The sequence below is a fragment of the Myiozetetes cayanensis genome, unplaced genomic scaffold (assembly GCF_022539395.1).
Source record: "Myiozetetes cayanensis isolate MyiCay16 unplaced genomic scaffold, myiCay2020 scf6-25, whole genome shotgun sequence".
NCBI classification, from domain to species: Eukaryota; Metazoa; Chordata; class Aves; order Passeriformes; family Tyrannidae; genus Myiozetetes; species Myiozetetes cayanensis.
The window spans coordinates 1,658,157-1,670,517 of NW_026087853.1; the positions used below are offsets into that span (position 1 = coordinate 1,658,157).

General features: G+C 46.5%; 1 protein-coding gene and 1 non-coding gene across 2 annotated transcripts; one reads left to right on the forward strand and one right to left on the reverse strand.

Annotated features, from left to right (window-relative positions):
• Positions 1–1,699: 1,699 nt before the first annotated feature.
• Positions 1,700–9,762, reverse strand: TBPL2 (TATA-box binding protein like 2). The gene is made up of 7 exons (XM_050336163.1): positions 9,714–9,762; positions 6,342–6,753; positions 5,501–5,588; positions 5,157–5,248; positions 4,106–4,273; positions 3,160–3,254; positions 1,700–1,779 (listed from the first exon to the last, which is right to left on the reverse strand). Exons 1-7 carry the CDS (start codon positions 9,760–9,762, stop codon positions 1,700–1,702), a joined length of 984 nt encoding a protein of 327 aa, XP_050192120.1.
• Positions 9,559–9,630, forward strand: TRNAG-UCC (transfer RNA glycine (anticodon UCC)). The gene has a single exon. It is a non-coding gene; the product is annotated as a tRNA-Gly (tRNA).
• Positions 9,763–12,361: the final 2,599 nt, after the last annotated feature.

Genomic DNA, 12,361 nt, shown 5'->3' on the forward strand with positions numbered 1-12,361 from the left:
ATAGCAAACATTAAGTTAATCAGTAGTTCAGTGAAAAGGCTTGTAAAGAGCACTAATTTTACCAATGAAATCACGTGGCAAGCTCTTAGGTAAAACGTGATTTCTTGAAGAAGGCTCATCTTAGATAAGCTTTTTTTCCCCCTAGAATCCCAATAAAACCAGGTTGTTTTCACTTACAAAATATTATTGTAAGTCAAGTTACAATAGAGCGCAGATGGAAGTCCAGCCCAGAGCTGTGGAAAGTCTCCAGTGTTAGAAAGCAAACAGAAAAGTAAGGCTATGTTTAAAATAGATCTGAGTGTGGAAATCCCCAGTTCAGCAGTGACACAGAAACTGATAAGAGTTAAGACCAGTTTATCATGAGGAAGTGCACAAGGTTTTTCAAACTCTTTTCCAGAGAAGCAAAGATACAGTTATAAAAGAACTTGTCAGAGACAAGAGAACAGACACAGAAGATGCAATCACACCCTCACCAAATCAGAAATAAACTCGTGACAGAGAAACTAAACCCAACAAGGTTCTGTTCTGTATTGAGCCATAGCCCATATTGTGTAATTCCATCAAGGACAAAGGTAGCTTTTGGCCTGGGTTGCACTTAAGTCATCTAACAGCAACCTCTAGTGGTGTTTCCCAACAGATATCACATCTTCAGGAGGAAAAGAGGGGAGGACACAAGACAAACTGTTCTGACTTGCTTCCAGGGAACCGTAGAAGGTTCCAGAACAACCGTGGGATAGTTTTTGCACTGTTCTTACTCAAATCACCACTCTGAGCAGGACACCTTCTGAAAATAACGGCTTGAGTTCATTTGGAGATAAAACAAAAGTACAAGAAACCCTGCAAAACTACCAAATTTTATGTAATGCCATTGCCTGAGCTCTGGTTAAATAATACAGATAATTAAGTCTCGAGCATCCAAGGCTTTTTGTGTTTTCCTCAAATCCATTATTAAGATATTCCTGTCTGCACCAAGCAGACTTCCATCATCTGAGGGGGCTTCACTGATACAAATGGGTACCATTTAGTTAAAAATCTAAATTTGTGTCACGTCAAATTAGATAATTTAATTAGTTACCCCTCCACCCACACCCTTTCTAGGTATAGTCCAGCAGCGAGGGCTTTGAATGTCTTCTCTGGGAAAGGAAATCCTACCCCATCACACACAAGAATTTACCCAACCAGTAGGATCAGAGGGATTCAGGACACATCCTCTAAACACTGAAGTAAACTCATGCTGGATTTTGTAAGCTGTATTATAGACAATAATATATTTTGAGGTTAAACAAATACAAACAGTGCAGGAGCAAGGTTTCAATACACTTAGAGCTGAGGATTTTGACAGAGCCAGTTTGGAGTGCAGGGTGAATTCACCCATTCAGCAGGCGAAGAGAAACGTTTCTATTACAAAATACTTATAAATGCCACCTTAATGTGCCTTCTGTTAAAAGTACATTCATTTGGCAAGTCTTTCAGCTTGACAGAAGTTGTCAGAACTCAAGTGAATCGCAGACAGGTAGCTAGTGAAAGAAAAGAAGATTTCACAAACTACAGAAAGGCATCGGCACTTGCAGCATTCAGAAATCCATCATTTGCTTAATGATCCACAACTGCACTGCTGGGTCCAGGAGAACCCTTGGCTGGTGTTCCATGCACGGTAATACAAACCCAGGCATTATTCTGAATTGCTTTATGAGCCATGTTATGATGGTTTCTGGAAACCTTTTAGAATGGGGTAGATGTTCTCAAACGCCTCGTAGATTTCGGAACGGTCTTTTGCTCCTGAAAAGACATTTATTAAAAAATAAAAACCAAACAAACAAACAGAAAAACCACACCAAAAATTAACAGAACATTGAAAATATGGTAAGGTCACAAACCATGAGGAAACCCAGGGGTTTAAAAACTCATTACTATTAGTTTTAAGGAAGGATTCCTATCATACTTCTGCCGCCTCAGAGAACAATTTCCAGCTTGCTTTGCTTTAAGATTAGTTTTGTTTAATCTGTGGAACTAAAACAGCAATTTTCTGCTCTTGACAGGTGAAAACCATTGGCTTTGAAGGAGGAAAAAAGCAACTGAGAACCAGCAAGGTGTTACCTGCTCACGACTAACAGCTCTGCCTGTTGAAAAGGTAGGTGGAAGGGGGGAAACAAGAAGTGAAGGGGCATTTATGCAATACTGGAAGCTGATCCACAGTTTGACAACTCTCCTACTACTCCAGCTCTGAGACACATTCTTATTTTTAAGCTATGTTAGGGCAACCTGTGATTTCCTCACCTGGGCATGACTAATTCAGTGGAGTGGAACTGGCCACTGTGATTTTTCTGTGCCTAAGCAGGTGGTGGACATGGGAGTGGGAAAGTATTTAAGCTTTCTACTGAGTCCCCCAGATTTCAGTTGGCTGAGCTCAGTCCTCACCTGTGACTGTGAGAAACTGTTCTTCCACATCTCAAAGCTGTGTTGGGAATATAGATATAAAGCATTCAGAACTTCTGGGAACAGGTACCATTCACCTTTTAGAAGCATTTTTGTGAGCTTCACAAAAAGAATATGTTAGAAACTCAGGAATTCAGCTGTGGTTTTGTTGTTGTTATTTTGTGTTGTGTTTTTGTTTGGTTGGTTGTTTGGTTTTGGGTGTTTTTTTGGTTTTTTTTTACTTGGGATGAGGTACAGGTATCTGAGCACACTAACTCAGCAAGGCTGTTGCCCCACGAGTGTTTTTGCCAAGCAGTCTGGAACAAGTTCTTAGATCTCCACCCTTTCCTCTGATAATCCCTACTAAATGGTTGTCAGTGAAGTGTTTTAAGAAGTTGGCTTCCTGTCCAGGCAATTTTAAATTGCTCATTGTGAGGTTCCTATTTAAGTGCCTGAGTAGTTACAGCATGCCAGCGTCCGTGTTGGCATTATGCTTTGAATAAAATAAAAATACTCGAGTAATGCAGAAATCTGAGACTCCACATGAAGCAATAGGAGATTCTAGAGCAACAATACTGATATTATCTGCAGAAAACACAGATAAGCAGCAGTAGGCATTATTTAAAAAGTGCAGTAAGAGGCTTTACTGTGGTAAGATACTAATTTTTAGCTAGTGTTCAGTTTAAATGTTCTCTCAGAAGAGAAAGTAGCACTTGGCTACAGATATACAGAGAGACCACTTACCAGTCAGTACAACTTTTCCAGAGACAAAGATAAGCAGCACTATCCTTGGTTTGACCATCCTATAAATGAGGCCAGGGAATAGTTCAGGTTCATAGCTGTTTCAAAGCAGGCAGGTGAGATTAGTAAAATGCAAATGCTGTTTCAGTGTTGTATGAATAAAGTGCTCCTTAAGTGTGTTAACAATAGAGCAATTAACCCCACAGATTTTAGATAGCTACTCAGAGAAAGGCAGGTCCGGGCTTTAGACATCTTGAAGAGAAACCACTTAATCCCAGCTGGAGCTGAGGGGGAGATCTTCATGCTTGCTTTTAGAGATTTCTGAGCCACTCCTGATTTTCCATGGCATTGAAAACTTTATTGTAACCTTCAAACAGTCCCCAAATCACAGAATCACAGACTGGCCTGGGTTGGAGGTGACCTTAAAGATCATTTAATTCCAGCCACCTGCCATGGGCAGGGACACCTTCCACTAGCCCAGGTTGCTCCAAGCCCCGTCCAACCTGGCCTTGGACACTTCCAGGGATGGGGCAGCCACATGGGGCAACCTGTGCCAGGGCCTCCCCACCCTCATAGTAAATCCTTCCCAGTCTGCAAGGAACCTTTATTAGGAAGCATCTTGTGCAACTAAGATGACAGCCAAGCATGAATCTTTAATATATATTTAGCTCCCAAATTACATGCAAACTATTAGGTGCAGTGCTAATAAAAGACAATCAAACTGTGATTTTTCTCAGTGCTGAGATCTTCATCCTTTCCTCAGTGATGGCAAGAAGCAGCTTTGAACAAGCCCCCCTGGAAGGCACAGCCTGCCCCATCCCTCAGCCCCAGGTTCACTTTAGGTTGGTGGCTATTAAAAGGTTCCCAGTGGAGCGAGGGCACGGAGCAGGCTCGAGGAGCTGCGGACACTGCTCCAAGTGGCAGAGCCTTGTAAGTGATTTCCACGTACCTGCTGAACTGCTGGTGAGTGAGGACCAAGCCTTCCAGCCGGATGGGGAACCTCACGTCACAGCTCCCGACCATATTCTGGATCTTGAAGTCCAAGAACTTGGCGGGGAAGCCGAGTTTCTGCACCACCCGTGCGTATTTCCTGGCTGCCAGCCGGGACTGCTCCTCACTGAGGGAAGAGCAGAGGGGGAAAGAAAAAAAAAAAGAATCAACTCTGATTAGTGCTTTCCTCTGCTCTCAAGTTTAGAGCCATCAGTGTGCTAATCTGTGCTCCAGGAAAAGAAACTCTACTGCTCTAAACAGCAAGAGTCTATCCCCAAAACTGCTGCAGGGAGCTAAAAGGGGTGAGGTACTTGGGCATTCACTTTCCTGTGGTCTGTTTTGATCGTGTTGCATCACCCAGAAGTTCCCCTCTTCAGAGGTTTCTTTCTCAGTTCCTTAAACACCTTCTCAATGCTGATCCAAGAGTTACAGGCACCAGTAAAATCACTTATTTGGGATGGTGGGAGGGTTTGGAGAAGAGGTCTCTTAAGTTAATGCATTATCTCATTGACAGTTTTGGGGCACAAAAACCAAGGCAGCTGCTGAACTGGAGGAAAAGAGCTTCAGAGCACAGAAACCAACTTTGCTTTTCTCTCCAATTCCCATTTTCTCTAGAGGCAGATGTGTTGATTGGTGAACACAGACACTGAGGAGAGACTTGACAGACACAAGTTATGGCCTAACTCACTTTAAAAGTGAGTGAGAAATGCAAATAACCCCCTTAACAATTCCTGGGCATTTTAGCAGCTTTTCTGCTGATGCCTGCTCAGCTCAATCTAAATTCAGGGACAGAAGCACATGGTTCAGGAATTGCTAAGCTGCCACCATGGAGAAAGTGAGACATTTTTCAATACCAGTGCTTCACTTTTTCTTGCAATTCTGACAGCCCTTTGCTAGATATTTTAAGTAATATTTCCTAACATTTTCCATCAGAATGTAGGCATAGCTGCAAGACCCAGACCTTTAGAGAGAAGGGGAAAAAGAAAAAAAAACCCAAACCAGAAAGATACCTTTTTGCTCCTGTGCAGACCATTTTTCCTGAACTGAAGATGAGGGCTGTTGTCCGTGGTTCCCTGATTCTCATGATCACAGCAGCAAACCTCTAAAAATTCAAAGGAAGGCCTCACAGGAATTTAGCTGGGAATGGATTTCTAGTCAGTCTTTCAACAACTGACACTTTTGAAGCCTATTACAACGTGCATGTGCTTTGTGCCAGTGTTTCTTTACCGCCCTGAAGTTATTTTCCACCCACCTGGGACCAGGGGAGTTAAGACTCCAGTCACAGGACCATTAGAATCCATGAGCACTGAGAAAAGGAGGTGAGGGTAAAGCTTTGTGAGTCCTCAAGACTTGCCTTTGGGTTATACTCTGCATTTCTGGCATGCAGAGCTATGTTCTTCAGGTCCAGTTTACAAGCCAAGTTGACAGTCGACACAATATTCCTGAGGAGGGAGAGAGGAATTTTCTTACTCCAAAAACCAGCAACTGCAGAGCCAAACCTCAACACGGACTTAATGTGGAGTCACACTCCAATTAATAATTGCCATCAAAGTGATTTCCTGCTTCTTTCCCACTCGAGCACAAAGCTACTTTTGGCAAAACTGAAGTAATTCAATATCAAAATTGCACTTTGAGATCTAACGAGGTATGACATTATTAGTCTCCTGAATTCTAAGTCTGTGTGTCTTCCAAAAGCTACATCACTGAAGTGTTTCACAGACTTGGATTGAACCTTTACTGAGTGTTTAGAGTTACTACAGCATTTGAGGCTGGTAAGGGTATTATTTTCTGTAGGTATAAACTACCCCATAGCTGCCCCACCTTAGGCTGGACAGGATCTTTTAACAAGATAAGTGTTTCTCACACCCAACCCTCTGCACTCAGTTCTGTTTCTCCTCTGGAAAAAGCAGACTGACAACTTTAAACCCCCAGAGTCTGCTGCCATCCTTCAGGTTCTCCTTGCTGGAAGAAATCCTCCTTTTCAGGTATCTTCGTGTTTTTGTCCAGTATCATCAGTTCATTTGCTCTACTTCTCCCTCCAAGAGGAGTAACTGCCCCTGTAGTTTTTTGGTTGGGCTTATTTCAGACCAAACCACTTTTGCTACGTTCTCCAAGTGAGAAATCGGAGCAGTACCCTGCAGTTCAAGCAAACCCATGGCTAGGATGTATGATATGTATATAACACATAAACTCACTGTAGCTGAGGAACTATGCCAGAGCTTTCTGATGCAGATGACACTGGGGTCACAGGGGTCATTGGACTCAGATGAGGGGACACACCAGGTGTTTCAGGAGATGGCTGAGTCGCATCTGGATTCGAGAAGCTGCTTTCATCCGTGAAGACACCGCTGTCCTCGTTTCTCTGCACTGACACGCCACGCTCTTTTGGCATTTCATGACGGTCCTCACAAAGACCTCGTTCCTTGTTGTCTTGGGTGACATCTGGGAGAAAGCTGAGGTCCACAGAAGAGAAGTCTGGGTGAAGCTCTTCGGGCTGATTAAATTGAGAACCGAACACATCTTCGGCTGTTCGACTTGGAAGTTCTACATCGTAAGGGCTCATGGGAGTGAACAGGTGAGGGCTAGTTGAGAAGTCATCCTTGAATTAAAAAAAGTGCCATTAAGGGTCTTGTATTAAAATATTTAACGGCGAGAGTAAATTAAGATTAATCTTCAATAAGGACAATTCAATAATTTTTCCTCCCCATATGTTAATTATAGCAAACAACAGTTTTAAGACTTGAAGGTGCGTCCTTTGCTTCTCTATCAGCGTATGAAAATCCAGATAACATTTATAACGGAGAGATGCATTTTCCCACCACACTTCAAAGGCGATCTGGAGTACTCCTGTGACACCCCAAATTGAGAAATGCTACACACCTCCAGCAGTGACTGCAGGTACAGTCTGCCTGCTGGCACTGCGCCCTTCACAGCCACTGTCACACCTCAGTCGTGCACACCACCAGCATAACTGCTCACCACTTTTTCCCAGGAAGACAGCTGGCATTTTCTGACTGCCTTTACCTCCCATTCCGTACATTCCTGCCATTTCCTCTCCCTGCTAGCAGGGGACAGCGTCAGCTTTGGATTTGTGCAACAGAGGGCAGCAGCTCACAGAGCCAGCAGAGTTTATTCCTCAGCTGCTGGAGGTCACCAGGCTGACTGAAGGGAGACACAGTCAGCACCACGACCATCCTGCCCTCTATCAAGCACACAACACACCTGCAAGCAAGCCCTTGCATACTGATACCCTCCTTATTATTAAAATCGATTTTAAAAAAAATCATCATATTAATGGATTAAGGAAAGGATTTATTCCCCGTTCATTAGGGCATAAACCTCTGCTCGGTGGAAAGCTTCTTCCAAAAAGGTGGTTTCTGCCAACACCCACAGCAGGTGACAGCTGGGACTGAGGAATCCATACAAGAGGTTCTGTGTTTATTTTGGCATTTTTGGGCTTGAGACCCAAAAGGACTTCAAAAGTCCAAGCAGAAATCGGAACAGGGAATGGTGCATAAGACCACTGAGGCCCTGGAGTTGGCAGCAACTGCTTGAACTGCGCTGAGAATCCTTCTGAGTTCCTCTGAGCAGGATTTCCAGATCAATGCTCTCCAGCCCTGAGCTAGTGCTGCTCTCTGCTACTCAGCTCACTTGGCAACACAGCCATGCACACGGAGATCTCTGCTCCTAATTTGCGATACATTTGCCTGTAGACACTTGGAAAACTCCCACTAAGTGACAAATCCTCCCAGAAAACCCTCACTAGTTTGGATACAGGTACAATCAGGTCTAGCTCTGAGAGGATTACAAACACCTGCATTCAAAACTGCTCCTAAAACTGGCTTGTAGATGCAGAGCCCCACTGGACATCAGGTGGGGCAGAGTGCTGCTGAATAAGCAGATGCTCCTTCACCCTCTGGAAAAAAAGGATCCAAAGCACTGTCTGAGAATTAAGGTCAGATACAAGTGACAGTGTTAATAGCTACAAATAAGAATATAATAAGGAATAACAGAAAATACGTCTATTTTAAAGAGATAGTTTTCAAGGTAGCAGTAGGGGAAGGAAGGCACAGTCTCTGTGAGTGGACTAAAGTTTGGGAGCTTATAGGGAAAATTTTGTACAAACCACGATGCAGAGAAGATGGTACAGAAAGGCCTCATCACTGTGAGTCTGTGAGACTACTCACATCATTCTAAAGGGGCATCAAAGAATGAATATAACCATCAAAAAAAAATATCTCCAGTTTGCTGGGCAGCTTAAAGAAAGAAGCTGATGGAGAAGCTAAGTGGTACATGATTGGGGAAGTATTAAACAGCTGTAAAACAAGTTTAAAAGAAGCAACAGAAAGCAAACTGCATAGAGTGGGTAGAAGCAGAAAGGTTTTCATCAGGTCTCCACCCAAGTGGTGTGAAGAAAAGCCCTTATAGGGTTAAGTGCTGGGGAATATTGCCCTCTCGTCAGGCAGATGCTCAGAGGCTGTGAAAGGGGGCACAAGACCATGTTTGCTTTGGGCTGGCTGCCAAGGGTTATTGCTATAGACTCCGGGTTAATTAACTCCACTGAAGGCCCCACCAACTGCATAGCTTTGGACATCTCCCAGCGGCTCTGGGAAGGAGATTTCACACCCAGATCCTGTCTGAGATCGCTCACTTTGGGGCAGCTCGAGAGGAAACAGCCATTTTCGCTTCCAGTGCAGAAACCCCTGTACTCAGGTACACGTAAATCAAACCCAGCTGCTTTAAGCAACAGACTTGGATGATTTTTTTCCTCCTCCCTGCAGTGATATCACACATCTGCTGTTATCAAGTATATCCCAGCAAGTCTGAAGTGTAAAAAAAAAAAAAAGTAGCATTGGTAAAACCTTGATTATACCTTATCACGTTATATATGTTACATTATTATATAAGGCCACACTCAGAAAACTTTACCGACTTCCACGAGGAGGTCTCTGGATTTAAACAGCCTATTTTCTGAGCTGAAAAGCAGTTTACAAACAGGATGCACATAAAGAAGTTGGATTCCCCGAATGAAGACAACGCTCAGCTGTGGAGTCCAGCCCTCTCCTAGTCCCTCACCCCATGGTCTCTGCAGTCCCCTGAGATCAGCAGGACCATTTCAAATATCAAAAGAACAAGTTTTTTGGCAGACGTTTATGAACCAGCACCGTGAGATCCAAGCCTCCTGCCCTCTCCTCAGGGGCCACGCACCCCAGTACGGGGTCCTTGCAAGCAGCATCCTCTCTCTCTCTCTCAAAGCAGGTAAGAGCGACCTTCCCTCCGGAGAAGCCCTCTGTGCTCCTGGGAGGTCCCGGACAGCTCCGGGAAGAGAGGACGGCGAACCTTGATGTTGATATTCGTTGGAAGGCGGGGATGACGGAGTTGATGGTTGGGCAGAAAGAGGAGCACAGCGCCGCGTTGGTGGTATAGTGGTGAGCATAGCTGCCTTCCAAGCAGTTGACCCGGGTTCGATTCCCGGCCAACGCAGTTCCCTTTTTTTTTTTTTTTTTTTAAGTTGTTTCGCGGTTTGTTTTTTTTCCAACCTTTCCTTTCTTTCCCCTCCCTTACCTGCCCGCTGCAGCTCTCCAGGTACCGCTCCAGCGCCGACGGGCCGTCCATGGGCGCAGCCGCCCGCCCAGACCCCCCCACACCCCCCCGGTCCCGGTTTTAACCCCCGGGGGCGGCACCGGGGGCAGGTGCGGCTCGTCGGGGAGTTAAACACAGCTGGGAGTTTAACCCCCATCAGGCAGCCCCGGAGCGGCTCCTCAGGGAGCACAGCCCCCCCACAGCTGGGGGTTTAACCCCCACCCAACAGCCCTTGGCAGGGCTGTCCCGGAGCGTTCGCCCCATCCTGCCCGACGGGAGAGATGGGGATGCTCTCGTGGGCTTTACAGGAGCCCTTAAAAGCACAAGCTGCTCCCGAGCTCCCCTGAGCCTGCTCCCCTCCACCACGGGGCTGAAGGGAAACGGGGAGTTGGAGCTGTGGTTTAGACCTTTTTAGCAAGCAAGCGTGATGTGCCCTTAATTCCTCCCACCTGCCTCATCAACTGCAATGAGGCCCACCTGGTCCTTGGAGAGGAGCCCCGGGCCAAAAGTGTAAACTTCAGACTTAAGGCATTGTGATGAGATGATCTGTTGCCAGCTGGGCTAACGCTGCTTAGGGAGAGGAAGTGTTTGGTCCTTACTTTAGCTGTCCTTCCCTTCGCAGGCATTTTCCCCTCTGGAGTCTGTTTCTGCCCTTTGTACGGGATGATTTAAGGCCATTCCTTTTTCCAGTGTGTGTGGGGATTCCAGGTGTGAGGCAGCACGTTCCCAGCAGGGAATTCATGTTGTGCCTGGCTGACTGATGCTGTGGGAGTCTCTTACTGCCAGTGCAGCTTGGCTTGGGCGCTGCTTGACTCCACGCCAGCAATTGCTGTCTGACTTGTTCCTTCTCTCCTGTCCCGTCGCCGCGTGGTGATGGATGGATGCATGGATTTCTGTGAAGGTGCAGCTGGGAACACATCCCTGTCCCTGTCTGGGCTGGGGGATGTGCTGACTGTCATGATCAGTGCACCTGTTGCTCTGCTAGAAGGACTGCTTTGCACTGTGAGATTTGCTTGCAGGCAGCAATCTGAGCTGAGGAAACCCTTTGGGAGGAGATGTCAAAGCCCAGGCACGCAGCAGGTTTTTGGGAGGTGCTGCCAGGCTCTTCTTGCTGCCCCAGAGGTGCAAATGCTTAGGTTAGTACCCTTTATCCACAGGGCAGAGTATACGTGGCTGATGAGCATCCTTCCTCCTCAGCACAGCCTGCTGGGCTGGTCTGTGGTATTTCTGGGACTCACCTTCCAATTTACAGGAGCCCAATCCTCCTGGCCCCAGAAAAATCCAGCCTCAAGCAGGTTGATTTACATCACACAGCCCATCCCAGAGCACCCAGGAGGGCAAGTTGAGCAGCAAAGCAAGGAGAGGACTCTCAGAGAGGTTTTACCTTGAATTACAGAGGCTGGTGGAGCCAGCTCGGACCAGCTCAGGACGGTTAAAACTAAAATGTCCCATTTAGGGCTGGAGGGTGATTGGGGTGGCTCCAGACAGCTCTGGATGCTGCCCAAGGGAGGGAAGGTATAGCTGTGCCTCAGGAGGGCTCTGTGCCTCCCAGCCTCCTCCTCCAGGCTGGACATCTCCTTGTGGTGCCCAGCTCATGGAGGCTCAGTGAGTGGGGTATCCAGTGCTGGGGAGCCCCAGCGAGTGAAGGCCCAGGTAGTGGGAGGTCCAGAGAGCAGGAGGCACCCAGTCCCTGGGCTTCCCCCTCCCTCAGCCTCCCAGTTCTGGGTCTCCCCTTCTTAGCCATCAGAAGTGTTGTTACCTCTCTGCTGTAAGTGTTCCTCCTTCCTCATCAGGACTGACCTGTGCCACGGGGCAGACGGACATTAATTTAAAATGTGTCACTCGGAACTCGTGAGACCCGTCTGCTTGATTTCTGATCATCCAGGTCAAATAACATTATAAAAGGCAATAAAAAATTTTTCCCCATTCCAACGTAAAAGAAAACCCGATTATTTCTGTCTCAAACTGCCTGAGCTTCCCCCCTCCTTCCTTTTTTCCCCCTCCCCTCTTTTTCCCCCTTCCTCCTTTTCTTCCTCTTCCCCCCCTTTCCCCTCCTCTTTTTCCCTCTCCCCTTCTTTCCCCCCGTCTTTTCCCCCTCCTGCTTTTTTATTCCCTTTGGAAAGCAGCAGCCATCCAGATCCCGGCGGGAGTGACTCATGCCGGGACTGCTCGGGGCAGGGCAGGAGCCGCTGGAGGCGGCCCTTCCCCTTCCCCACGTCCCCAGCAGCCAGTGACGGGGTGATGAATCACTGCGGTGCAGAGTTACTGTAATGATGAATTGTCACGAGTCTTAATTAGCAAATTGGTTAATTTTACTTAGAAAGTTGATGATTAGCGCGACAATAAGTGCTTTGTGTATTCAGCATCCTTCTTCCTTGGATAACTAATTGGAGAAGAGTATTCCACAGAGCTCCTCCAGCTCGCCCGTGCCAGTCCCTTCAACATTTCTGTAGCAGGCACTGCTGCATCACCTGGATGCTGTAATCTCATTATGGGATGGGGCTGCTCACAGGAGACTTCCAAAAACCTGGAAGGGACAAGGAGCAAGTCAGCAAGGGAGCTCTACCTGATTTATTCATCAGTGCTCTTGCACAGCTGCCTTCTATTGCAGCATGCCCTGAATGCCTCGCTG